At 48.8% G+C, this 25,092-nt stretch overlaps 8 protein-coding genes across 9 annotated transcripts; 4 read left to right on the top strand and 4 right to left on the bottom strand.

Annotated features, from left to right (window-relative positions):
- Positions 1 to 276: 276 nt before the first annotated feature.
- FOXG_14243 (uncharacterized protein) lies at positions 277 to 615 on the top strand (the record flags this gene model as incomplete). Its single annotated transcript, XM_018394322.1, has 1 exon — positions 277 to 615. One exon carries the CDS (start codon positions 277 to 279, stop codon positions 613 to 615), a length of 339 nt encoding a protein of 112 aa, XP_018253965.1.
- A 266-nt stretch (positions 616 to 881) lies between these two features.
- Positions 882 to 2,371, bottom strand: FOXG_21531 (uncharacterized protein). Its single transcript, XM_018401876.1, has 2 exons — positions 2,213 to 2,371; positions 882 to 2,157 (listed from the first exon to the last, which is right to left on the bottom strand). The coding sequence occupies exon 2, from the start codon at positions 1,689 to 1,691 to the stop codon at positions 1,224 to 1,226; it is 468 nt and encodes a 155-aa protein (XP_018253964.1). The 5' UTR covers positions 1,692 to 2,157; positions 2,213 to 2,371; the 3' UTR covers positions 882 to 1,223.
- An 892-nt stretch (positions 2,372 to 3,263) lies between these two features.
- FOXG_14242 (uncharacterized protein) lies at positions 3,264 to 6,583 on the bottom strand. The gene is made up of 3 exons (XM_018394321.1): positions 5,702 to 6,583; positions 4,965 to 5,649; positions 3,264 to 4,913 (listed from the first exon to the last, which is right to left on the bottom strand). The coding sequence occupies exons 1-3, from the start codon at positions 6,173 to 6,175 to the stop codon at positions 3,439 to 3,441; spliced, it is 2,634 nt and encodes an 877-aa protein (XP_018253963.1). The 5' UTR covers positions 6,176 to 6,583; the 3' UTR covers positions 3,264 to 3,438.
- A 317-nt stretch (positions 6,584 to 6,900) lies between these two features.
- Positions 6,901 to 8,935, top strand: FOXG_21530 (uncharacterized protein). Of its 2 annotated transcripts, XM_018401875.1 has the most exons (3): positions 6,901 to 7,611; positions 7,665 to 8,543; positions 8,627 to 8,935. In XM_018401875.1, exons 1-2 carry the CDS (start codon positions 7,161 to 7,163, stop codon positions 8,354 to 8,356), a joined length of 1,143 nt encoding a protein of 380 aa, XP_018253962.1. In that variant the 5' UTR covers positions 6,901 to 7,160; the 3' UTR covers positions 8,357 to 8,543; positions 8,627 to 8,935. The 2 variants fall into 2 exon arrangements, with proteins under 2 accessions (XP_018253962.1, XP_018253961.1); XM_018401874.1 differs by having other exon boundaries at positions 7,665 to 8,935.
- A 516-nt stretch (positions 8,936 to 9,451) lies between these two features.
- Positions 9,452 to 10,891, top strand: FOXG_14241 (uncharacterized protein). The gene is made up of 2 exons (XM_018394320.1): positions 9,452 to 9,647; positions 9,745 to 10,891. Exons 1-2 carry the CDS (start codon positions 9,468 to 9,470, stop codon positions 10,780 to 10,782), a joined length of 1,218 nt encoding a protein of 405 aa, XP_018253960.1. The 5' UTR covers positions 9,452 to 9,467; the 3' UTR covers positions 10,783 to 10,891.
- Positions 10,892 to 20,014: 9,123 nt separating this feature from the next.
- FOXG_21529 (uncharacterized protein) lies at positions 20,015 to 22,036 on the top strand. Its single transcript, XM_018401873.1, has 3 exons — positions 20,015 to 20,156; positions 20,210 to 20,862; positions 20,932 to 22,036. Exons 1-3 carry the CDS (start codon positions 20,081 to 20,083, stop codon positions 21,916 to 21,918), a joined length of 1,716 nt encoding a protein of 571 aa, XP_018253959.1. The 5' UTR covers positions 20,015 to 20,080; the 3' UTR covers positions 21,919 to 22,036.
- A 244-nt stretch (positions 22,037 to 22,280) lies between these two features.
- On the bottom strand, positions 22,281 to 23,126 carry FOXG_21528 (uncharacterized protein; the record flags this gene model as incomplete). Its single annotated transcript, XM_018401872.1, has 1 exon — positions 22,281 to 23,126. One exon carries the CDS (start codon positions 23,124 to 23,126, stop codon positions 22,281 to 22,283), a length of 846 nt encoding a protein of 281 aa, XP_018253958.1.
- Positions 23,127 to 23,156: 30 nt separating this feature from the next.
- On the bottom strand, positions 23,157 to 23,906 carry FOXG_21527 (uncharacterized protein; the record flags this gene model as incomplete). The annotated part of the gene is made up of 2 exons (XM_018401871.1): positions 23,157 to 23,817; positions 23,866 to 23,906. 2 exons carry the CDS (start codon positions 23,904 to 23,906, stop codon positions 23,616 to 23,618), a joined length of 243 nt encoding a protein of 80 aa, XP_018253957.1. The 3' UTR covers positions 23,157 to 23,615.
- Between the last annotated feature and the right edge of the window lie 1,186 nt (positions 23,907 to 25,092).

Genomic DNA, 25,092 nt, shown 5'->3' with positions numbered 1-25,092 from the left:
ATAGAAATTACTGTTAGATTTCCAGAATCTAGGTTAATTCTCCAGCCTAGGTTAAATACTCAGCAAAGAGATACCTCATCAAAGTATTAAGGATTTCAGACTTAAAGGGTTATAAAACGCTGACATTAGTAGTGGATAGATTAGATAAGTGCCTCTTATGGACACTAGGCAAGGAAGTTACTTCACTAAGTTAATACCTCAAGGATACAAACAATATACCGGTTTTAAATTTAATCCTTATTTCTGTTCGGATTTCATGCGAGTGAGTCTCCTTGTATGGCTGATGTTTATCTCATCATCATTGTCGGTACTGGTGTCCCATCTACCAGTATCTCTGTAAATGGCAGTATCATCAAACTATCCGGTAATGAGGCCGTTGCGGATACCAGAACCACCCTAATCTTTGTTCCTGACGAGGTCTGTAAGGCGCTTTACAATGCAATCCCTAGGGCAACCTATGACTCGACCCAACAGGGCTATATCTTCCCTACAAGCATAAGGGTAGAAGACCTTCCAGAATTTAAGGTAGTCATCAGGGATAGGCAATTTGTAATCCAGCCCGAGGACTTGGCTTTTGCACCTATAGATAATGACAACTGGTATGGCGGAGTTTAGTCGAGGGGCAAATTGGCCTTGGATATTTTTGGTGATGCTTTTCTAAAGCCGGTTTACGCAGTAAGTCATCTTAAAGCTGAAATTTTAGGAAGCATGCTAATGAAAGACAGATTTAGGACCAAAGTAACCGAATATTTAGAGTCGTTCCAAAAATTAAAGTAACTCAGAATCTGGACCCTTCTGCTTCCACTTAAGGGAGTATATTTATTATCATGTCCAGAAGGTTTTGGGAGTATATGCTATTCATTAATATGGATGGTGCTTGCTCCTTGATTCCTTATTGCAATGTTAGTTTGTGATATATATGTAACATCTCGAAGATGAATTGCTCCAGCAGCCCATAACGAACAAATTGTATCATACGATCATGCTTGCAACTTGCGATACCATTACGACTAGCCCATCCCTTCCCTGACGGAAAAGAGTTAATGGTTATCTGCGGCTTCTCTTATGATTCTTACGCCAGAGTGTCCACTGAATAGTAGCTTGCAGGTTACCAATGAGTTCCCACGTAGCCTTAGAGTAGCCAACCCATTTCATTAACGTGCCTTATGCCTCATGCCTTCCTCAGTCTTTCACTGCTCATCGAATATGCATTCTACCTGCCACTACTCCTCACAACCTATTAGAATAGGTGCCGGTTGTATGCAATCTGGTCTCTGTAATGATTGGTAGTCAGTCGGTGCTGGGCGCGATAGGTCGACATAGAAGACCTGTTGGGTCCTTCCAGGTACATTCAGCCAATAGGAGTGAGAGGTAACTTCCCAGATAACATGGCATTTGGCATGTAGCCAGTCCAGATTGTCCGATAGTCTTGTAGTCTTCCCATTCTTCAGATTCAGATAGATTCGGCTTCGTGAATGGGAGCATTTGGCCAGCCTTGAAAGATGTGAAGAAGAGGTGGCCTCCCTGAAGGGTGAAATTCTGAGACTGCACGAGCAACACAGCGCAAACATGTCTGGAGGAGCTGCCTTCCGTTCCGAGTCCGAAAGTCCATTCGAGCTCCATACCAGCCTTGGAGGTCCATTCTCTTGCCCGGCGATTCCTGTCGGCCTTACTAAAAGGCAAGATGACATATCATCAAAAATGCTCTTCGAAATCTATGCAGCCAGGCGTCAGACGCGACCTAAAGACAACAAAAATCATCTATTACGTCTCTCAAAAACCTCAGCTGGAGTCAAAAAGCATGGGAAAACTTTGACTTAAACTTCCCTGTCAGTCAATGATTGGCTCAATGCAGCCGCTAGTACTGGCTACTCTCCCAAGTTCATGGAGAGGAGGAGACTGGGGAATTGTAACGAGCCCAGAGGCAACGCTGAAGATGCCGATATGATGTCTTGTTGAGCGAATACAGTAGAGTTTCATCTATCGAGCTATAGGTTGTTCAATGCAGGTACACACGTCCGCCGGGATCGCCTGCAGATATTGATTGGCTTGAATTCTTCAGAGTTCCAACTACACATCGCTCGTTCTTCAATTGCAGTCAACGACTGCGCTGTTTGGTTATTCTATGCTCTGAGCGTCGTGAGCGAGCCCGTTGTGCTTTTATAACGTAAGTTTAGATGTCCATTTTCAGGTTATGATTTTGGAAACTCACTGGTTCGATAGCGAGCCATCTTCGTAGGGTACTTAGTTGCGGTTCCAGACATACATACATTCGAAAGACGTGTCATCAAGGTCAGACTCAAGCAGCTGTCGTAAACATGGTGGTGCGATGCGGGGTTTCCCAAACGGCCCGCGACGCGTCGCACAGACCATCTGCCGCCTTCGGAAACACCTGCTTTAGTAATCTAGCTGTATGCTGTAAGTAACTCTGCGGAATGGAAATACCTTTCACGAAACACAACAACAACAACCAATAGCAATCAATCAACACATTTGCTACTGCTCATCACATTCACTTTAAGTCTTTAAGCAAGCTCAATGCGATACCATCTCTCTTAATAAACATTCACGTAAGAGGCAGGGGTAAACGACAGTCTAGGATACATGACGATTTTATAAATAGAAGTGCAGGGTGATTGGCTGTAGATTTACTAGCAAGGCGAGGCCTGTCATATTGATAAAGTTGAGAAGGCACCAAGAGGATCGGATACCCTCTATGAAGCCACATTTAGCCAAGAATCAAGGGAGAGCTTGATTGCTGCTCCCTTCCTCCTAATCGACACAACCGAAATTACTACACGCTGTGAAGTCTAAGAGCGCGGTCGTCTACATGGTTGGCACAGGCCTTCGTGGAAGAAACGCGGCGCATTTCGTGTTCTCGGTTTACAGGCCTAAATGGAAATGCGGCGCATTTCCAGAGGGGAAATTCGGGGTAAGAAAATGGAGATTCTGATTGGTGCAGAAGTGGAAATGCGGCGCATTTCTGGTCTACATTCTTGAGTAGGGTTCTCAAGCGGGTGAAAGGCAATCAGAGATTAAAAACAGAAGGACATGGTTTGCACGTTTTAGCATGGCGAATTACATCCTTTTTGCGTGTCCTAGGATTGCGACTCTTATCATCAAACTCACAATGAACTCGATTCGGAGGATGATAATTAAGGAAGCATCCCTGATGCTTTGTCAGTTTTAAACCTGTAGGATCTCGTCGCTCTCAGGGACGCGTCTATCTCTTTTTTTTTCACATCTACATAAACGATAAGTGAGGCGTAACTCGATCAACCTTCATAAAAATCTATTATGTGCCAACTGTAGCACGCTTGAATCAAGAAATAGAACCCCTATAGTCACCATTCCGCATCCGTCACCGATCTTTTGTCGCTGAGAAACACAACGCTATAACCCCGCAACAGAAATCAATACGAAACATCGACAATATCCTCAATGCTTCTCCATGAGAGAAGCCCAGTGGCGTGCTAAGTGGCTCGAGAAAGAGGCAGGGCGTACGTAATGCTTCCTCTTTGGCTGGCTACAGAAAGGACATGTGTAATGACCCGATTGTATTCGCAGACCATTGATCCCAAGGCTAAGGTTGTGATCCTGCTGATACTTTTCTAGATACTCGGTCAGATCCCGAGGAAGATTTTTGTACCAATCACCCTTTGGGAGAGTCACGTCGAGCCCGTAGGAAACCTGTGTATTACATCCGTCAAGCGAGTCAGATGTCGGTCCTGCAGAACTGGTCAAGTGATGCTGATCAGGTGTTGTGCTCGAAGACGCTACTCGAGTATGGAACGAGTCGCAGCTCTGGCCCTGAGGGGGAAGAGCAGGCACATGTTGGGTAGTTGATCCTTGACTGGACGATGCTTGAATAGCTGACGATTGGGTGGTAAGTTTGGTCGACAATGGCTGAGCTCGTAGTAATGGTGGTGGTAATGACGGCGATGGTGCACTGGTGGTTACCCGGACCGATGGAGCTGGAAAAAATGTTGGCTGATCGGTTAGAGGTGGCGCCTGATTGAAGGGCTCCTGTGATAGATGGCTGTTTACTCCCCGCTCAAGCATAGAGCTGATCGGTGGCAACACAAGCACAGATTTGGAGGCTTCGAAGTTATACAGAGCTCCTGTGTGACTTATATATGGATGACCCGCATCACACGGCACAGGGCGCAGGTGTGGCATGCCGACAACGACGTCTGATGTCTCATTGCTGCTCTTAACCACATTTGGAGCTTGGTGTGCTTGCTGCCCCTCCTCTATTGTCGGACATGTAGCATTGGTGGTGGGTTGGTTACTGTGAGGACCACCCATCTCAAGTTGGGCATGCTGCTGTGGAACGCGGAGTGGGGCTGGTTGCGTTGGGGCTGCTGATGAAGTATTTGGGATGGATGGGCTTGATAGGGAAGTCTCTGTTGCTTGGAATTCCGGCGTTTTGAGTGGTTCTGACATCGGTTCCACCGGGAAAGACTCTTTTGGTGGTGGATGCGATGGGCATACAGCGTCGCCAAGGGCTTGCTCTGAACCAGATAATCCAAATACCCCAGCTCTCATGTTTTCCCCAGGGGCAGTGGCCCCATTTGCTCTTTCGTTGCAATGTATTACTACTAAGTCGGCATCGTGGCGAATTTCTTGTGTCGCATTCGAAAGTGCGTTAGTGCTTGCGGGCTCAGAGAGATTACAAGGCTCATCAAGCTGTCGTCTCAGCTCATGACAAACTATCGCGACGTCTCCTAGATCCAGTCGAGGCTGTTGTTCCTCTTCGCTTCGAAGATCGGATAATGAGTGTCGCTGAGTGGGGGAACCATGCGGGGTGACGTGGTCTGAGGGCGAAACTGGTTGAGTTGCGGGCAAAGGGCTGGATTCCTCTTGATCCTGATCAGGAACCGGCATCTGAGTTCTGTGAAGCTGACGAGGAACTGAATATGGTAAGCGCACCAGTCTATCGAGTGAATATATATCCGACTCACCTTTCAGAGGCGTAAGTGGGTTGTTGTTGGCCACTCTTGATGACCGTTCTGTCGTGTCAGGTGCTTCAGACTTTGGCCCGTCTACTCCCTGTTCTGGCGAACGTTTTTCTGCCCGAGCTTTGAGAAATTTGCGAACCGATTGTATGTGAGGAACAAGCGAGTTCTTATTGGTCGCGTCGAAATGTCTCAAATCTCTTGCAGAGACCCAGCCGACGGCGCTTTTGGCGGGAAAGTTTTGACCATCAAAGTACATCACGGGGAACTCACGCTCCGTGACTAGAGATTCGCCATCGTTATATCCCTCCGCCCAGGAAAAGTTACCTTGCTCGTTGCAGTAGCACTTAGGGAGGACCTCTGCTAGGCCGAGGCTTTCCATCGAGCCTGAAATGCCGACACTTGGAAGATTCTGCATCGGAAGCAGGAGCACAGCTAACCAGTCTTTGGACTTTCCCCAAAATGCAAGATAGACGCTGCCGGCATCCGGGTTCGTGATACCCTCAAAGTCTTCGCCATTAGTTGATCTGTTATCGCCATATCTCCTGTGTCTATGCCGTGTTCGTCTTTGTGAAGACCTTGTAACTGTAGAAGAGATAATAGAACTGTCAAAGTCGGTACGATGGTCACCTTTGTCGGTTTGACGACGCTTCCTTCCTATGGATTCTGGCGATGTTCTCTTTCGTTTGTTCTATGATAGTCAGTAAGCAATCACGAATGTGGGCGATGCGTTGAGCACCTACGCCTGCGGGAGTTGTCGTCGAACTCAAGTACCTGTCCTCGGGCATTCCTTTAGAAACGTACACTTCTCTGGCGACGATCCCTTGGAGTGTGGTATCCTCGCCCGAGGTGCTGTGTAAATATGACTCTATCTTGGTAGGTCCAATAATCTCTAGTAGTTCGTAGCAGAGCATGTCTACGTTCTCTTGTAACGCCTGGTTATATGCCTTCTCCTCATCCTGTGCGCCGGCCTCATAGTTGATTTCCAGCTCTTTTAACTGACCACCTAACTCCACGATATCGTCTCGGAGTCTTGATTTCTCTGAAGCCGGAGCTAAATCCAAGCTTGTCCATGACTGGGTGATGCGCCCTCGGATATCTGCCGTCCTCTCTTCGTATATTTCAGCCGGAGATTTGGCAATTGACAGCCTAGAACTACATCGGACAACTATCTCTTCGATCTTTTTAAACCGATGCAGAATTTCTTCAGGTGCCATTCTAAAAAGTGTTCGGGTATGTAAGTGAGTAATCGCGGCGACTGAGTCCGAAGGAATGTAACAATAGTTGGAGGCGATGACTGGCTGACTAGCTACAGTTCTCCGATCGCGCGCTGTAGCAGTTCCTTGGCACAATGGAATATCGTCTGATGCCTACGCGAAACGAACGTCGCGCGTGGTCAGAAGTGAAAGGGAGGTTTAATTGTCATTAGATGTTTGACTAGAAAGCTCCCGGGTAGGGTTAATATCCAATTAAAATAGGGTTAATTTTCACACTTGAGGATCAATCTAGTCCCCAGGAGCTTCTGTCTCTGTTCTGTCCTTTTAGGTGTTGTTAGATACGCACGAATACGATGGGGTGAGTGTATTCAAATGTGAACCAGAATGTGGTGATGTTATTAATGGTTGGCTTGATGATTCTTTGATCAGTCTGCCAAGAGGGATTTCACCCCTCTTGGTTACAAGAATAATATTGCAATAAGGGAAGTGGAACCCATTCCCAGCCACCAATCTAACAGGTGTTTTCCCCGCTACCTGGTATTGATATATCCGGGGGCCCACAAAATACATGTTTCTTTTATCGAGGCGCTATCACTAATCCAACAGGAATGGGCTCCATTTTCGCTTATCACAATATTATTCTTGTATCCAGAAAAGGAGGGGGAATTGAACCAACCCCTCCTTGGATAACCCAGCAACGTGCACGGGCCAGATTTGTTGTAATTCGTCGAATTACCACCACGACTGCGTCCAGTAGTAGTAGTATTAATTAGTAGTAGTACGGAGTATGCGGTGATATTTCAATTTTTCTTTACGACCAATCAAGGCATGCCAGGTATTGCACTCTCCCAGCTTTTTCTATCGTCCCTTTCAGCTTCCGCTATCGTCCCTTCTGATTTTACTATCGTCCCTTTCAGCTTTCGCCATCGTCCCTTCTTATTTTTACTCGTTGTCGTTCCCCTCCCCTGTTGATTATCGAGCCACTATGGAAACAGACGAATCGGCCAACAACGTACCACCTCTTCGTGATGAGTTGCCAGTAGTGCAGAGCGACGTTACTTATGCTGGAGTCCAACAGCAATATGTTGGCGCGGCTGAGGCGGTTGCTGAACACTGCAAAAGATACCTCACAAGGGAATGGAAACATTCACGGACTCCCAAAGGTTATTCTGCAGCTTGGAAGGAACTGTGGGGGCAATCTTCCACCACTTCAACCGCAACAACCTTCTACACTACGGCTGGATATCAAGCATGGCTCGGCCTTTTCTTAGCTGTATACTCAAGCCGCGAATCGAGATCCTTCAGGACGAAAAAATTGGCCGATTTGGAAGGGTTTCCAGTAGAAGTAAAGAGATGGATTGCCCTGGAATTAACCAGGACCCAGCCTGACCCAACCGTCGAGAAGGCGATGCGTAACCTCCAGGCGAGATATCCAGGTGATTGTCCTTAACCAGTTGCCGACGATTGTATTTCTAATCCAGCCATCCAGTACCACGTCAGCGGCAGACTCAGCCAGACTCACCTTCGCCGAGCCCCTCATTCGAGTCTGATGATGAGATGCTGGTGGGGGGGCTACCTGTTGGATCAATGTTGTCTGCCAGCAGCTCGCATCGGACTCATTATGATCATGCATCGCCCTCTGGAGCGGGCGAATGTTTTCCACATGGCGTCACTAGTTCAATTCTTTTACATACGAACAGGAGAATTTCGGAGAATGGTGACCCAAGCTCAAAGGAAACTCTTGCCATTACGATGGACTTCCCACAAAGGCCATTTAATATTGACTGTGTTATGCAGGTGGCAATCGTCCCAAACAGGGTCAGTCGCTTCGCCCAGAAACTATTCGGCGTGGAAGTGGAGACAGAAGGTTCAATGAGGTACATCATAAACCCGAATGGCACCCGGATTTGCCCTAACTTAGCGCCATTTACTCTTCTTGATTGTCAAACGGATGCCATTACGATGTTTGATAAAGAACCACCAGCCATACCCTTCTCAACCGCACTCATATCTAGTGCATATCGAAAAGAGGAAATGAGAAAGGGCAAGCTCGTCGTTACAGGCTGCGTGTCTCTGAGCATTTCAGGCTGTCCAGATGACTGTGCAACGCTGACGCTTAATCTTGAATTGGGGCGCGCCTCTTCGATTAAAGAATTCCTCTATGCAATACGTTATGCTTAGCCTACATCAGTCTTTACAAGACCATCATAGAAATACAAGTCCACGTCAACCTTAATAGTCGCTTCTCCGCTGCTCCTGTGCAACTGGGACCAATCACCTATGGTTCCAGCACGGTCATTTTGGCGGATGAAGACATGGTTACAATTCATCCAACATAGATGTTGGCCGCGCCCTTCAATGACTTTCGGTACGTTCTCAGTATTGGATGTGAAAAAGTCGGCGGATTTCGTGAGGGATGTGATGTTCAAGCTCTGATGCGTGGTTAGATAGACTGAGTAGTAGGGAAGAACACTTACCATCTGGCTGCCTTGATCGTAGGGATAGTCGCGTTTGATTTTAACGTAGAAGCACAATCTTGTTTGATGAAGCGTTGAGGAGTACGATTCGAGGCATCGGAGACGGTTGGGTATTGAATATTTCACGACGTTGAGGCAGTATTGGGCATTGGCAACACATGTCGCGTGTTGGGCTCTTTGGTACTGGGGAGAGAAGAATTCATGGGCGCCAAAGGTGGGGAAGAAATGGTAACATCACGTGTCGCCGTGTCACATGTCAGTCTGTCTCACCAATTTTTCTGGCCATTGTGGATAGTTTCTGCCCATCCACGTCATCTGTATCTGCTATCGTCCATTGTCCCCACTATTTGCTATCGTCCATCACCCACTATTTGCTATCGTCCATTGTCCCCACTATTTGCTATCGTCCATTGTCCCAATTCTTTACTATCGTCCACTGTCCCACTAGTCGCTAACCTCCAAGGTTTGCGATTGATTGAACGACTTTCCAAGCCCTGCAAGATGATCAGTGACCTGTCATATCTCTGTATATCGATGAAGCCAACTCTACTACTGTAGTCAACAGAACCAGCGTAGCCAGCTATCCTGTAAACAGATAAATCTAGCCTGACAGAGTATTACACGTAGCACAAGGCCGCAGCTCAAGGTTACCCTCCCATATGGTGGTGGTGGGGAGAGTGCGATGATCTAATAATCCAACCAATTGCTTCTATCGATAAGGAGTTGGCAGCATGAATGTGCGGGCAAGTAGATTTGGGGTATACTGTAGGGTAGCCAAAACTGATAGAATGCATATTAGTGATAAGCATCACGTTATGCATGCATGCATGGGCGCAAAGCCGATAGATACCACTGAAGGCATGCAGACGGCCGGATTTGTTCTTGAGAGAAAATATCCGTCTATGTGGCCCTGTTCGAGACTACATGCCGACATATCACAGTCCACTTTGGTCAATCGTGTATATAAACGCACGAGATGGCAGGAGATATCAGGTGTAAGTTCAAACTCGAATTCTCAGACTTATCCCCAGCCGTCTATACAATCCCCCCGTTACAAACAACATGGATTACAAACCTTGCCAACTTGATCAGCATTTCACACCGATGGAAATTACATTTATACATAATGTAGACAACGCAAAGCACCATCTGGAAAGCACAGCCTCTGCATTCTGGCAGACTTACCTCCACCGAAGCTTTCCCCAACCCTGGCAATTACTCTGTGAACAAGCTCCTGATGACAGCAGGAGGCGTGTTGACATGAAGGTGCTATTTCACAATGAAGAAAATCGCAACTTGTCACCCATTCTGTTGGTTGAAGTCAAACGCAAGAAAGGATCAATGACGGATGTTGAAGAGCAGGGTCTGGATGCTGCTGAGAAGGCTATCGATAGCCTTAATTTGACAGGCATATATGTCCTCACAGCCATCGGGCTCACATACAGGGTCTGGTATGTGGACAGGCAACGCCAAGAATTAAATCCATTACACGGCAGCACGGAAAGGGCAAAATGGGAGTATCTATATGTTACACATGAAGATGGCATTACAAACCTGGAAGTATCGATTCAACTCATCAAGGGGGAGCAGCCCATGCGGCATGCAGGAGTAGTTCCAAGTCAACGAATCGAGCTGCAGCATATGCTTCAAGCTGGAATATCTCGTGACCCAGAAGAATACAGTACTGGCCAGGCCGAGTCGGCTCCGGTGGCGCAGGACAACGAGATGGCTTACTGGCAAGCATACTATCAGCAACAAGGTTTTCAGCAAGCCCCTCGGGCAGGTCCGAGCACTGGTATGAGCTATCAGGCGCCATCAGAAGAAGCAGAAAACCAGGCGCCTGTTCCAATGGAGGTTGAAGAGGAGGTGGACTCAAGTGTTGAGGACGATGGATACTCTCAAATCGAAGAACCCAAGGGCAAGGAACCCATGAAGGGGAGGCAGATAATCGAGGTCAAGAAAGTCAAACTGGTGAAGAAATTTGGGTATAAGAAGGACGAGTGCGTGTTCCGGGATGTTAACAATAACAAAAAGACTACCCTGAGACATGAATGGAAGGAGAAGGATAAGGGAGCCTACTTCGAGTACAAAACCAGGGACTACCGCTATCGCTGCAGGAAGTTTGAATAGTTCTAGCGAGTCAAAATATGGCATTCTGTGGTGTCCCACGTTGCTTCGCCATTTATCGTGGCGTTCGTGTCTGTTATTTCCGATGGAGAAATGAGTCATCACTACAGTGCAGACGGGCGCCAATAGGTGCGCACCTGGATGCGCACGTAAGTGTCACGTGTTGCGCACCCGGTGCGTCTGTAAGGGAGTTATGTAAGCCCAACACCCTTGTATGCCAGCCAGCCTATTGTATTTTATTGTATTGCTTCTAATCTCTAGATGACGAACTGCTCTGCTATACAGATTTTTTCTCACGGTGCCATAATTGGGATATAAGTAATGTAGGCGTTAATAATAATCTAAGCAGTAACTATGATACAGTCTTCAGCCAGTTTATCGTTCGAGTACAGAGCTTGTTGGTCGATCATGTCCTGCTCAACCCTCTTCCAAATCTCCTTCATGCCTGTTCGCCTGTTCGCCAGAGGGTTGTCGCCCATCTCCTGGGCGACTTGCCTCTCCACACGTTCATCTTCTACCCTGGTCCAATCCAAGTACGCCATCATCTCCTCCTTAGTCCACTCCCGTCCAGGTATCGTTGATGTGCATCGCTTACCCATCTGCTTATAATCCAAACACCAGCTGTAACTTGTCTTATCGTAGCGTTGAGGGAGGCCCATTGCCTTTCGATATTCCTGGTTAGTCTTTAAGCTACCTCGAGGCAGCTTGTTATACCATGCCATCCGTGCTGCAATATATCGATCATATATAGCACGAGGGTCATCATAGCGTATGTCTGGCCCAGACGCTGGTACCGATGGCGGCATATCTGGTGGTGGAGGTACATCCGCTGATGAGGATGGCAGTGCTATTATATCTGGCGGGGACGGCACCATCTCTTGATCACATAGTGCCGCTGGCGGCGCTACCTGCTGCTGTGGCAAAATTGAGCATAAGGATGGATCGGGAACTGGCTGTTGAGCCGAACTTGGTGTAGTCGATGGCGGCAGCGTATTTGGGGGCGCTGTAGAAGCTGAGGGAGATACAAGATGCGCATATCGCAATGGGCATGCCTTTGAGCTCATCCTGTGGCCCTGTGTATGACATCTTGAACATTTGGGGTTGGCTCTCGTCTGTGATGCTTGTTCGACGATCTCAAATGCACATGGCTCGCGCTGAGTGCTAGTCTTCGGCAATGTTGACGTAGCTGGCACCTGATCGAACTGACGGCGGGGCTCTATGAGCAATTGAGGGTTTCCTTCTCGTTGAAGATGCCAATGCGTATGGAAGTGGTGTAGTTGAAGCGGCTGGGCTTGTTGTAGAAGAGGCTCAATTGTGTGAGCGCAAGGGAGCCCAAGCGTTGCTGAGAAGACTCCTGTGCAGGCAGGGAGTCTGTCCTGTTGGAGCCGCTTTCTCTGCGCCTCAACCTTCCGCAATGCCTCGTGAGATACCCAGCCTCGTATGATGCTGTATAGACTCCCTGAGAGTTCTATGGGTGTTCGGATTTGCTGCTTCGCCTGGTTTGCTCGGAGCTCAGCTACTTGGTTAAGTATCGCCAGCTTGATAGCCCTCCAGGCCTCAAAGAGATCTAGCTGGGAAGTATCAAGGTACACCTTGATGAGCTGATGAATACCCTCGCCTCGAGATGTAACCACATTCTCAAAGTGAAGATACCGATCAACCCAAGCTTTCACGAGCTTTGTTTTGTAGAGGTCAAGCCATGTTTCGATGATGTAGGCGACCTCCCGGGCGTGAGCTGAAGCATAGCGCTCTTTGAGCTGCTGAAGCCTGTCTTCAAATGTCTCCTCATTTGCCGATGCCACGAGCTCATGCCATCTTCCGTAGAAGTCCTTCCACTCTTGGTGGCCTTGAGGCTTTTGAGCCGCATCGTTATGACGCATAAAGCTTGGCTGGCAGTAACGCAGGACTGCCTTGTTGGCATGCCAAAGGCATAGAAGCGATACTGCAGCCGGGAAACAATGAGATACCGCATTCATGCAGGCCAGACAGCGGTCTGTAAGGATCACAGATGGCAGCCTTGCGCTACAGGCTTCGTACATTGAACGTAGCCGATCTAACGCCCAGATGTAGTCCTTCTCCTCCTCGCCGCTGAGGAAGGCGAAGGCGATGCAGAATGATCGTTGACAGGCATCAACACCGACGATATCGAGAAGAGGCATCCTATACTTGTTTGTCTTATATGTGCAGTCCAATATAAGTATATCCGGGTATGACTTAAGGTATGTTAGCGACTCTGGGTGGGCAAACAACACAGCTGTAACCCGACCATCCTCGTCGAAGCGTATTCGACTCCAGAAACCCTCAGCCTCAAGCTCATTAGCAAGAGCTTGGATTGTGCTCTGGCCCTTCTTCTGGTCTCGTTTGCCTTGTGCAATGCAGTTGTAGATGTCTTGCTGGGTGGCATGAGACTCTGTGTTCTGACGTAGGTAGGACCTGATCTCTTTCGGTGCTACACCAGCGTTTGCAAGGTTGTTAATAGTTGACCTATCTGCATTGGATAGTTGACGATGGACTGGATGTGCAGACATGCTTGTGCTTGGCTCGTGGTTGTGATGGGCATGTTGAGACAGTGTGGCTAAGGTGGTCCGATCTGCTGGTGGCTGGGATGTGGATATATGTAAGGAGCTGTGCTCCTCTCAGACAGATGTAACTTAGAACTAACAACAATACAATCAACCCGTTTTTGCTTTAACAGGTTATGAGCCCGGAGGGCACGACCTTTTCTCCAACCAAAAAGCTGAGTGTTTTCTGTCTCCTTTCTACTTTCCAAGATAACACAAGAAGTCGAAAGGCTTCCTTCCACTGCGCATACGCATTCAGCTTAATTGGAGCTATTTCCCTCTTGGATCTCTGATAGAGCTTGCAGATCCGCTAACAGGATATGTCTAGAAACGTTTACGGAAAGATCCTTTGACCCTCCGTTTATTGCATCCAATTTAAATCGTCGAATCTTGAATAACCAAAATTTTCCCAGATTGCAATCTGGTAGATGGATTCGCCAGACCAGACCGGCCTTTCAGTCTGAGATTGCTGAAGTTCTCCGGTCGGACGACCTACGCCCACATAGCCCAAGAATGCCTGAAACGTGGTTTGCAACATGATCGACATCAGATCATTGCCCTTCCTCCAGACGGAGGGAATGATATGGATATCTGAGACCACTAGGCGTTTCACCCTTCGGACAATCTCTACCCGACTCCGATAACCCCTATTTGCACGGCATTATCATGTTGCCGAACGCAGCCAAGATTCATTCCCAAGACTCGATCCAAGACTGGTCGATTGCCGTTCGCCCTCATGTCTCTTAATCATTAGCTTCTACGAGAATCTATCATGTCCCTTTCCAAAGAATCGCTCAATCTCATAGGCAGTTCCGGCACCATTCCAAAGCTGGAGCAAACCAGCCAGTGGCTGACCTGGAAGAGAGAAATGCTCGACCTTCTGGACATGTGTGGATATGGAGACCTTCTGACCAGGAATGCTCAACCACCAACAGAAGGTAACGACCTTGCAACCCAGATTGAGGCCTGGAGGAGCCGCCAAGATCGAGCATGCGGTGCCATTCGAAGTCGTCTCGGTTATAACGCCCGAGTGTTTACCACAGGGATCTCGACGGCTCAGGGCATGATCAACCACCTTGAGACCCGATATCGGCCCGTCGGAAGCGCCATCTTCCAAGAGCTCGACCGCAGATATCAAGAACTCACGCTTGAATCTTGCGATTCGGTCATGGAATACGCAAATAAGCTACGTCAAGTCAGGGCTGAACTCTTGGAGATGGATGACACCTGCCAGATCGGGGAACCGCATTTTGTCAATAAGTTCCTTTGTGGACTTGGTCCGGACTATGAACTGTTTCTCACTGCCTTCAATCAGAATCACAACATCCTTCCTATCCGAAATCCGAGCAATCGCAACGTTGTTCTCAAAGAGGCCGTTACGTTTGAAACCGCCATCTTTGCCGCACCTCAGGAGGAGGACAGACAAAGAAGCGCCACGGCCAAGATGGCACATAGAGCCATGATGGCCCAGGATACATCATGCTGTGGATACTGTGGAAGAAAAGGGCATGACAGGTCTACTTGTTGGAGGCTCCACCCAGAACTTAGAAGAGATCGTATCAAAGCTGGTTACGAGAGACGACAACGTAAAATGCAGGTTCGGGAGAAGGAAAGGGAGAAGACGAATAATGAACTGGAATCTGCCACGTATACAACTCCTGCACACCTCCAACCTGACCAAGCTCGACTGGCACTCTGGCAAAATGACTTCCAAGGCCACCTTGGATTGATTGGCTCATCACTCGGACCTTCCGGTCTTCAAGCATCTCTTCAAACTCGGGCCCTCGAACGTATCCACGTCTTGGATAGTGGCGCCTCCTCGCATATCTTTTGTCGACAGGAGAACTTTACATCACTTCACAGGTACCACGGTCTCCCCATCAATGGTATTGCGGACATAAAGGTCATGCCAGGAGGGTGCGGAACGTACTGCCTCCGCGTTCAAGGGCCTAAGGGATCACAAAATGTTACTCTCGATAACGCTCTTTATGTTCCAGAAGGACATTCGAACCTCTTGTCTGTGTCAGCACTAGAGAAGAAGGGAGCAGAAGTTGTCTTTCGGAATGGGAAGGCAGTGGTTACAAACAAGGGAAAAGTCGTCCTCACTGCGACAAGAATATCAGGCGTATATGTAGTCGATGAAGTTGAGGACCGTCCCTTTCAAACCGCTTTGGCATCTTTTTCGGTGGGAGATCCTCGACTGCACCTTTGGCACGAGCGACTCGCACATTTGGGAGAGAGGAATATCAAGAGACTGATGAATATGTCTACTGGAATTCGACCGGATGATTCTACATCAAACCCATGTGGAGCCTGCGTACAGGGCAAACTCAGGGAATGTCCCCATGTCCGACCGATCAAGAAAGGCATTTACCCTCTGGAGTGTATTCATGCAGATATTGCCGGACCATTCCCAGAAGTGGGAGTAGACGGCAGCCGGTACTGGGTTTGCTTTATTGATGACTTTACTCAAATGTCCTGGGTGTACCCAGTCAAAGAACGGTCAGAGTTTGAAGAGTGCTTCCATCATCTGTTGCAACAGTTCGAGAGACCGGAAAGACGATGTCACTTCCTGCACCTCGACCGAGGGGGAGAGAATCGAAGCCACAGTTTGACCCGACTATGCCGGGACAGAGGAATCAAACTCTCTTACACAGGAACTGAGCAACACGAACAAAATGGATTGGCTGAAGTTCTCAATCGAATCATCCTGGAAAAACTCACACCGACACTGCTCAAATCCGGACTCGCTTTGAAATGGTGGCCGTACTTCCTCAAGGCAGTGAACCGCATCCGAAATCTCTGTCCTACGGCGAGCATTTCTACTACTCCTTACCAAGCCTGGTATGGAGATGTTCCTGACCTCAGCCATCTGCGAGTTCTTGGCTCACGAGGATGGGCTCTGCTTCCATCCTCTAAGCGAAAGAAGATGCAGTCGAAGAGTATTCCCTGTCAGCTTCTCGGCTATCAGGGCAGTACAAACTATATACTCCTTGACGAACGGGGACGAGTCTTTGTGTCTAACAATGTTGTCTTCTCTGAAAACATCAAAAATGTCGAACCAACACTCGACAATCTCACGCATCAAATGAGTGACCAGAGACCATCACAACGACGACGAGTAGTCGGAGAAGAGGATAGCGATGTGGAAAATGCCATCGTTCTAGAGCCGTCGCCCCTTCCGATCGCGTCGAGAGAGGCGAACAGAAGCGGGGAAACGGGCCGTGGAGAGACGACGCCGGATGAGCCCCCAGTGGGAGATACAGGATGGGATCCAGACCAAGAGTCAACCAGATCGAGTATTCATGTTGCCACAGACGAGCGCGAAGTGTCATCGGAAGAAACAGAGAAGCATGCAGAGTCTCGGCTGCCCGAAAGATCGACCAGGGGACAGCTGCCATCGAGATACATACTCGCCAGCACAAACTTCGCCTTCCTAGCAACGGTTGCAGAACAACTGTATCTAGTCGCTCGCGATATCGATCAGTCCGAGCCAAGAACCTTCAAGGAAGCCACGCAGGGTGTACATGGAAAACTCTGGTGGGGAGGATTGAAGGATGAACACGGATCTCTGGTCGAGAATGGTGTCTGGACCTTAGTCACGCTTCCCCCAGGACGAAAGGCTCTTCGAGGCAAATGGGTGTTTAAGCTCAAAAGAGGAGAAAATGGGCAAGTTCTACGGTACAAAGCGCGATTTGTCGTGAGAGGATTCGAGCAAAGGGAAGGAATTGACTTCAACGAAACCTTCGCCTCTGTTGTCAAGCCGATGAGCTACAAGATGATATTTGCCATCGCGGCAGCACTCGATTTGGAACTGGAACAAATGGACGTCAAGACAGCATTCCTCTATGGCCTCGTGACTGAGGAGATATACGTCCAGCAACCCGAAGGATTCGACGATGGAAGTGGGAGAGTCTGCAAGCTCTTGAGAGCCTTGTATGGACTGAAGCAAGCACCAAGAGTGTGGTATGAGACTCTCTCGACATTCCTCGCGACCCTCGGGTTCAAGCCTTTACTTTCAGATATGGGAGTCTTTGTGAAAGGTCACACGTTCATTGCGGTCTATGTGGACGATCTACTTATTGCCGGGCCCTCCAAGGACGAGATCGTGGCGGTCAAGCAAGATCTGTGCAATAAGTTCAAGATGACGGACCTGGGCCCATGCAAATACTACCTGGGCATGTCCGTAAGAAGAGACAGAGCCACCCGATCGATCTTCTTGTCGCAGACGACCTACCTCGAGAAAGTACTTAGAGACTTTGGAATGGACCAGTGTGCTCCCAATGCCACACCAGTTTCGACTAGCAAGTTCGGAGAACCAGGCCCTGACTACAAGGCAGCGGACAAACTAAAAGAGTGGTATGCCAAGGCGATCGGGTCCCTGATGTATCTCATGCTGGGGACGAGACCCGAAATTGCTTTTGCTGTCTCCTTATGCAGTCGACACCTAGCGAACCCAACCAATGAGCATCAGACAGCTGTCAAGCGTATCTTTCGATACCTTAAGGGATCGCAAAATCTGGAACTAGTGTACCAAGGAGGACTGCAACCTCTCCTCGGCTACACCGACTCGGATTGGGCGGGAGACCTGGAAACTCGAAGATCAACGTCTGGATATGTGTTCAACCTTGGTACGGGCGCTATCAGCTGGAGCTCGAAGAGACAAAGAACAGTGGCCCTGTCTTCATGCGAAGCAGAATACATGGGGCAAACCGCAGCCGCAAAAGAAGCAGTCTGGCTGCGAGCTCTGCTCCAAGAACTGTTGAAAGAATACAAGGAGGTTCCAGAACTAAAGACAACTGTAATTTTCGGGGACAACCAAGGAGCGATCGCAATGTCGAAGAATCCGCAGTTCCATACAAGAACCAAGCACATTGATATTCAGCATCATTACTGCAGAGAGAAAGTCAATGATGGAACCATTGAGTTCCAGTACATTCCGACAGGCAAACAAGTGGCCGACGGTCTAACAAAGGCGTTGCCAAAGGATCGTTTCCTATTGTTTAGAAACGCACTAGGTCTCAAAGAACGACGACCATGAGAAGGTGCAGAGATGAACCAAAACAGGAGACCTGCCATGAACATACAGGAGACCCACGGATCTAAGATTGCACGGAAACGTGAGGAAGGCGCAAAGATGAATTAGAATGGGAGAGCTTCTAAACAAGTAGAAGGAAATCCATGGTCTCGAGGTTGTGCCGAGCGTGAGGAACGTGCAAAGATGGACTGAAGTGGGAGACCCATCATGGACAAGAGACCTACAATTTCAAGAAAGACTTCAAGACCTGCAGAGACGGGTGTAGGCAGGAGATCTTCTGCGGATAGAAGACCTGATAGAAGACCTGCAACCCCAAGATCGCAAGACCTGCAGAGATGGGCATAGGCAGAAGATTTTCTGTGGACAGAAGAAGACCTGCAGTCCCAAGAAAGCTTGCGAAACCTGCAGAGATGGGCTTCAGTGGGAGATCTTCTGTGCATAGAAGAAGACCTACGATGCCAAAGAAAGATTGCAAGACCTGCAGAGACGGGCAGAGGCAGGAGATCTTCTGTGCATAGAAGAAGACCTGCGGTCCCAAGAAAGCTTGCAAGACCGTGCAAAGATGGGTGTCAGTAGGAGATCTTCTGTGGAAAAGAAGAAGACCCGCAAGTTCAGGATCGCACTGGACTGAAAGGAAAGGTGCAAAGATGAACTTGGAGGGAGATCTTCTGCGGACAGAAGAAGACCAACTGCCCTAAGATTGCACGAGACCATTAAGAGATCCTAAGCGCTCATGTCGAGATAGCTCTTTCCCTGCAGTTTTCACCCACGAAGGTGTGTTTTGGGGTTTTAACGAGGCTCGACAGGCGTGCACATCAAGCGCAACAGCAGCTCAAGTGGGAGTGTTGAGACAGTGTGACTAAGGTGGTCCGATCTGCTGGTGGCTGGGATGTGGATATATGTAAGGAGCTGTGCTCCTCTCAGACAGATGTAACTTAGAACTAACAACAATACAATCAACCCGTTTTTGCTTTAACAGGGCAAACTCGCTGCCAGGACGGTGTGTAAGGCGCCACGTTGTCTTATCCAAGGCCTCCTTCGCAAGGACTGAGAATTGACACCCTGTACGCCGTGTTGTAGTTGACCGTTGCCGTACGCCCGAGGCCTTTGGAGGTGCTCCTCCACGGTCACAGCTGAAGAAAACAATTCGTCTGCCGCTCTCTGTTTTCTTCGACTTCCCAGTGACAAACGCATAGCCCCTGGGAGCTGCCCATGCATTGATCGCGGCGTGTAGGGCTTCCCGAGAGCCATACTCGCGTTCAGGAGGCAGGCAGTCATCAGAAAATTGACGAGTAGCTGTAACTGGATTCATTCTAGGAGAGATGATTTGAGTAGATCGTTGCGCGGCGAAGTGAGGCTCTTTATCAACGGGAAAGGGGTAGCTACAAGGGTGTTGGGCTTACATAACTCCCTTACAGACGCACCGGGTGCGCAACACGTGACACTTACGTGCGCATCCAGGTGCGCACCTATTGACGCCCAGTGCAGACCCCCGGTTGAGAAAAGGTTTAGCGGCAAATGGGGTGACCCACTTCCAGCGCTCGGACTTTCCGAACTGGACTAACAATGTTCCGTCATACGATTAAATACTGCTTTAAATCAAGCACGCACAGCTCTCAACTTGTTTTTCGAACCAACAACCGTGTTCTGTATTCGCGCTCCTTGACGTGCCCAACACGATCCCAATTTCTCACTCTAGAATATGGACAGGCTTTGCTTAACACGTAGATGCGGCCTTTGTCATTTCGACTTCCGTGAAAAGGATGAAGTTATCGCTGGCAAGTTTCCTCAATTTCATAATTATTGCAACAAGCTTATTAACCTGGAGCAGTAAGACCTGATGGCAAAGAGTCTAAGCCATTCGAATATCGCTCTGGTGCTAAAATCAGCGATTCAATTGGGCGCATTTGGTGCAATGCGTGTGCTAATCCCTGCGTTCATAAACGCGACCAAGCCGTCGGGTGCCATCTTGTTTGCCGGAAAATCCCGGCTCCCGTACCTCTTGCTAGATTTCTTGAGATCACTGCCTATTCTTTCGAGCCTACTTTGAATCAAGAACGAAAAAGACGCATCTGGCTTCTACAAACCATGGCAACGACTCTCAAACTACCAGGAACACTGTCACGCGAGTTAAGACAAGAGATCGCTCAATATCTTCTTCAGGAGTACGCCGTGAGGACAAATATATTGTTGTTGAGGGACCACAAAGCTTTCCAATCTTCTCTCACCATCCTCAATCCTGTCGTTCCGAAGTATGTTAGCTACGAAGGTGAAAAATACGTCAGCTCTCTGATCAACGAGCCAGAAAGGAAGGAAAGATGGCCAGTACCTACAACCGTATATATGGCCGAAGATCACCGTGGGGTAAGAAACCTGATATGGACTGGCCCTGGAGACCCTCCAAGTATTCGCTGTATACCTGGTGTGTTCTGGAAAGCATTACCGATTCAAAACTCGAAGGGGCTCATGGAGTTCTCTAGCAATGTAAGAAGTCACTTTCCCCTCTCCAGTAATACATGAGTAGAGGAGAGTAGCTAAATAACACAAAAAAAGGGACCCATGTTGTATTCTTTATCATGTCGCGATAGTTCTCGGGAGTGGAGCACCCACAACTTAGATTCATTTGCAATTCCGCGTCATCCTCTAGAGCAATCGCGGAGTGTGAACCTTACCGAGCCCAACGACAAAGCACACCGGCGCATGTCTATATTCCAATATAATCGTGCCGAAATAACCGGCTTCTCAGTCTGTTGTAACCCAGCTCCCATCGCCCTCTCTGCTCATGTGCCAGGAGATGATCTATCCTTCTACCAATCAACTCCCAGCGATTCGTCTTGGATTTATGTGCCCCTTGAGAAGGATGAGCATATTACAAGCATTTGGATACGTCATCCCTATCCCCTATGGAAGGCACTGGCTCTGGCTTTTGGGACAGACAAGGGTCATTTGCACTTACTGGGTATCCAGACAACACCGGCTCTATCAAACTGCCCATGGGAGCTTGTTGATGTTTCGAATGGAGAACCCGCTCACTTCTTTTTCGACTCATATCCCTCTGCTATGAACAGCCTAATGTTCGACTCCAAAGCGCCGAGACAACCCAGAGTCTTGAATGTCCCCAAACCCTTATCTCCACATCCGGATCTGCATTCCTGTGAAGACTTTCACTGGTCCCAAGCCTCTGTTGAGAATGTCGTTGCAGTGAGTCCCTGTCGTCAAGTGACAAACGGATCGCCAAAATATATTGGTCTTTTACTGCATTACTCGGATAGAAGAACAGCATGTGTAGGACAGGTCCGCTTAGACTGTCTTGACCCCCCTCTCACTATTGAATCATCCTCAAGCCTCTGCCTTGGGTTTAAAATGAGTGATGAAAATCGCCCTTACATAGCCAGGATGGAGATGTCTGCTACACACGAGGATAAGTCAGTGGCCCTGTGGTTCGAAGTGTCCTGGAATGGAATAATTGAATGGTGGTTTTCATACCGACAGTGCCAAATTTGGCAAGATGGGCGTCGAAGTCTACCTACAAGAGCTTAATCGCTTGGAATATTGAAGCTAAGGCTATGTTATAGCATTAATACACCGTATACTAGAGCATGGTCGTCCTTTCTAAAAGACCTATATGACTAGTGGAGTCTCATTTGAACTTTCTCTCGTATATAATTTGCGCTGCAATAACCAAGTCCCATTACGCCTTCTCAGAAGTGTATGCGAGGACAAATTTAGAGAGATACGGTTGCGATGTAAGTATACATAACATAAGTCTAACCCAACCTCCAGCCCTCCCCGCACTTGGGGGCATATATCTCCTAACGGTCCCCAAATCGCAACATATCATTCATAGTGTCCCTGTATTGTTCTACGGCTGAGATAGGCTCTTCCCAGAGATGCCGGTTGCTTCATGAAGAGCGGTTTCCTGTATCATCAACCGTTATTTTGCCATCTGGCAAAAGTTCGAGATGGATGCCATTTAACCACTCGCCCCCAAGCGACTCTTGGGAATCACTGGGACTATTGGGCTTCCCAATATAGTGGGGTGAATGACGGATGTCCTTATTCTCGTCAGTGGAAGTCGGCGTGATGAATTTCCGTTTGCTGTTATTCGACGAAGTGTCATGATTGTCTGGTTGATATGCTGGAGCAAATTTTTTCCGTAACTCTTCGCGTCGCTTGTCACGGAGGCTGTAAAACTTTGCTAGAGCCATTTGTAAACGGTATCGGGAGGTTAAAATGGGTTCGGAAGGAGATGGGGATTGCAATTCTGTATGACAGGATGCTGGAATTGCCTCTTCCTTCCCTTCGTCACCCTCTTCCACATTTGCTCTCCTTGTGCTTTCAACATCAAGATCCACTGATGCATCGGAGTCATCATCCAGGTTGTCACGCCAATGTGCTTCACCAGAAGCAAATGGAGCAATGAACATGGCTTCAGGCAACAAATGAGGTAGAGGCGAGGGAGAGTTTGTGGGGGGGTCACATTTCCTGACCGATGCAACCCTAATGTCTGGGCTGGAGATAAACTCAAAGGGCTGTAGCCGCTGAATCTTTGATGGGCGGCTGAGGTTTTCGTCTGCATTTACGACTTCAAGACCCCGTTGGGTATCCTGAACGTTCTTCCGTGCTGTGTCTTGAAGCGATATATTTTTTGTGTCCCCCAGCTTTTGCCTTTCGCTCCCATAACCCCGGTTGTCGTTGGCTACACTCCTTTCCACGTTGTGAGCACGATCTTGGTCATGCACTGCCATCACTACGTTTATGATTTCTGACGCACACATGCGCTGCTGCACGAAAGTGTTGAAATGGGAAGATCCATGTTTCTTAATTCATTCAAAAGATGCAGTAGGAGAGCTACTGTTTATGTACAGGCACCACCTCCGTGGAATGTTCCACCTTGTTCCACACCTTGCCACCGACTTGGTCGTCTCACATTTGTGATCTCCAACACTCCCACTCGAGCAAGACTGTGGGTACCTGGACTTATCTAAGATCTCAGCAACCTCATTAAAACCTTAAAACACCTTCGTGGGTGAAAGAGGAAAGAGTGTTGCTGAACGCGTCAAGGCTCGACGCAGTCCTGGGCGCGTAGGGAATATTGTCTTAGATATGACAAGGCTCCCACTGCAGCCCATATCTGTGCCATCCTCGATGAGCGCTGTATGCGCTTCTCATACTTCCCGGCCTCAGTCCACTGAATACAGCCCCCGGGCCTTTGAGTTCATCTTTTGCCGGATCCATTACGCCGTGTTAGCAGCGCTCTCGGCCGTGTTAGCAGCCTCCTGTCCTTGGTGCTCGTTGGCAATACTGCGGCTGCTAGCAGTACCAAGGTCCATGATCCAGTTCGGGACTTGCAACCCATGCAGCTTTCCTTCCCGGCTTTGGTCCGCTGTATACAGCCCCCATAGCCTTCGAGTCGTCTTTTGCCAGACCTTTAGGAGTCTTGGTCCGGTCAGGAATTGCAACCCATGCGGCCAGGTCACTGTTGACCTTCTAGCGGTAGTTGTAGTGAGGGTTGGACGAGCTGCCATTGTTTGTGATAATCGGGCGGTAGACTCCCACTGGATCCTCGCGCAGTGGGCTAAGGGTAACATCTGTTGAATGTATTCCAGAGATCGCACAGCTTCGTAGCGTGGATCCCCTTTCGGGCCCGAATAGTTTTACTCGTCCGGTCCGACAACTCCCAGAGCCTTCCGGAACAACTGAAAACGATCCTTGGGAAGTGCTTTTGTGAGTCCATCTGCCACTTGTTTGTCGGTCGGGATATAGTTCATCTCAACTTCTCCGCTGGCCGTCTTTTCTCGCACAAAGTGCTCCTGAATCGCAATGTGCTTTGTGCGGGAGTGGTATTGGGGGTTCTTAGTCATTGCAATTGCCCCTTGGTTGTCTCCGTAGATAATTGTGGCAGCGATTTGGTCTGTGGCGTTTAGACCTCCCAGTAGTTCTTTTAGCAAGGTTCGCAACCAGATGGCTTCCTTGGTTGCTTGTGTCTGCCCCATGTATTCAGCTTCACAGGTAGACAGCGCCACTGATTGCTGTCGCTTTGCGGCCCAGCTTATCGCACCGCTGCCAACGTTGAAGATGTATCCCGCAGTGGACCTTCTAGTCTCAGTGTCTCCGGCCCAGTCCGAGTCCGTGTAGCCCGTCAACGGGCGAATATCCCCTCGGAACTCGAGCTTGAAGTCGAAGGTTCCTCGTAGGTACCTCATTATGCGCTTCACTGCGGCTTCCTGGGCCTTAGTTGGATTTGCGAGATAGCGGCTGCATAGGGAGACGCCGAATGCAATGTCTGGTCTGGTCCCTAGCATTGCGTACATCAGACATCCGATTGCTTTAGCGTACCAGTGCTTGCGATCTGAGTGAGTGTCTTCATCGTCAAGGGCGGGTTCTAGCTTCGCTGTTGCCACTGGGGTCGCAGTCGGTTTGGAGTCCCATAGTCCGAATTCCTTCAGGACTTTCTCAATGTACCCCTTTTGCGAGAGGCTCAGTCTCCGCTGTCTGCGGTTCCGAGTAATGGACATCCCTAGGTAGAAGTGACAAGGCCCCAGGTCTGTCATGCTGAACCGCTGGTTGAGGCTTTGTTTGATCATCTTGATGTCCCTTTTTGATGGTCCTGCGATGAGCAAGTCGTCCACGTAAACGGCAATGTAGGTTTGGCCATTGACGAAGACACCCATGTCGGAAACGAGAGGCTGGAATCCCTGCTCTTGGAGGAAT

This window comes from Fusarium oxysporum, chromosome 14, assembly GCF_000149955.1.
Source record: "Fusarium oxysporum f. sp. lycopersici 4287 chromosome 14, whole genome shotgun sequence".
NCBI lineage: Eukaryota > Fungi > Ascomycota > Sordariomycetes > Hypocreales > Nectriaceae > Fusarium > Fusarium oxysporum.
Note: the sequence above shows the minus strand (reverse complement) of the source record. Positions and strands in the feature narration are given on the sequence as shown.

Excerpts from the sequence above, each read along its gene's own strand:
- FOXG_21531 (XM_018401876.1), bottom strand. The coding sequence starts at position 1,691 with ATGTCATCTTGCCTTTTAGTAAGGCCGACAGGAATCGCCGGGCAAGAG.
- FOXG_14242 (XM_018394321.1), bottom strand. The coding sequence starts at position 6,175 with ATGGCACCTGAAGAAATTCTGCATCGGTTTAAAAAGATCGAAGAGATA. Across the intron at positions 5,650-5,701 it reads CGACGACAACTCCCGCAGGC|AACAAACGAAAGAGAACATC; the intron begins GTAGGTGCTCAA and ends TGACTATCATAG. Across the intron at positions 4,914-4,964 it reads CCCACTTACGCCTCTGAAAG|TTCCTCGTCAGCTTCACAGA; the intron begins GTGAGTCGGATA and ends TACCATATTCAG.
- FOXG_21530 (XM_018401875.1), top strand. The coding sequence starts at position 7,161 with ATGGAAACAGACGAATCGGCCAACAACGTACCACCTCTTCGTGATGAG. Across the intron at positions 7,612-7,664 it reads CCTCCAGGCGAGATATCCAG|TACCACGTCAGCGGCAGACT; the intron begins GTGATTGTCCTT and ends CCAGCCATCCAG.
- FOXG_14241 (XM_018394320.1), top strand. The coding sequence starts at position 9,468 with ATGCATGCATGCATGGGCGCAAAGCCGATAGATACCACTGAAGGCATG. Across the intron at positions 9,648-9,744 it reads GATGGCAGGAGATATCAGGT|CATTTCACACCGATGGAAAT; the intron begins GTAAGTTCAAAC and ends CAACTTGATCAG.
- FOXG_21529 (XM_018401873.1), top strand. The coding sequence starts at position 20,081 with ATGGACAGGCTTTGCTTAACACGTAGATGCGGCCTTTGTCATTTCGAC. Across the intron at positions 20,157-20,209 it reads AAAGGATGAAGTTATCGCTG|TAAGACCTGATGGCAAAGAG; the intron begins GCAAGTTTCCTC and ends AACCTGGAGCAG. Across the intron at positions 20,863-20,931 it reads TCATGGAGTTCTCTAGCAAT|GGACCCATGTTGTATTCTTT; the intron begins GTAAGAAGTCAC and ends ACACAAAAAAAG.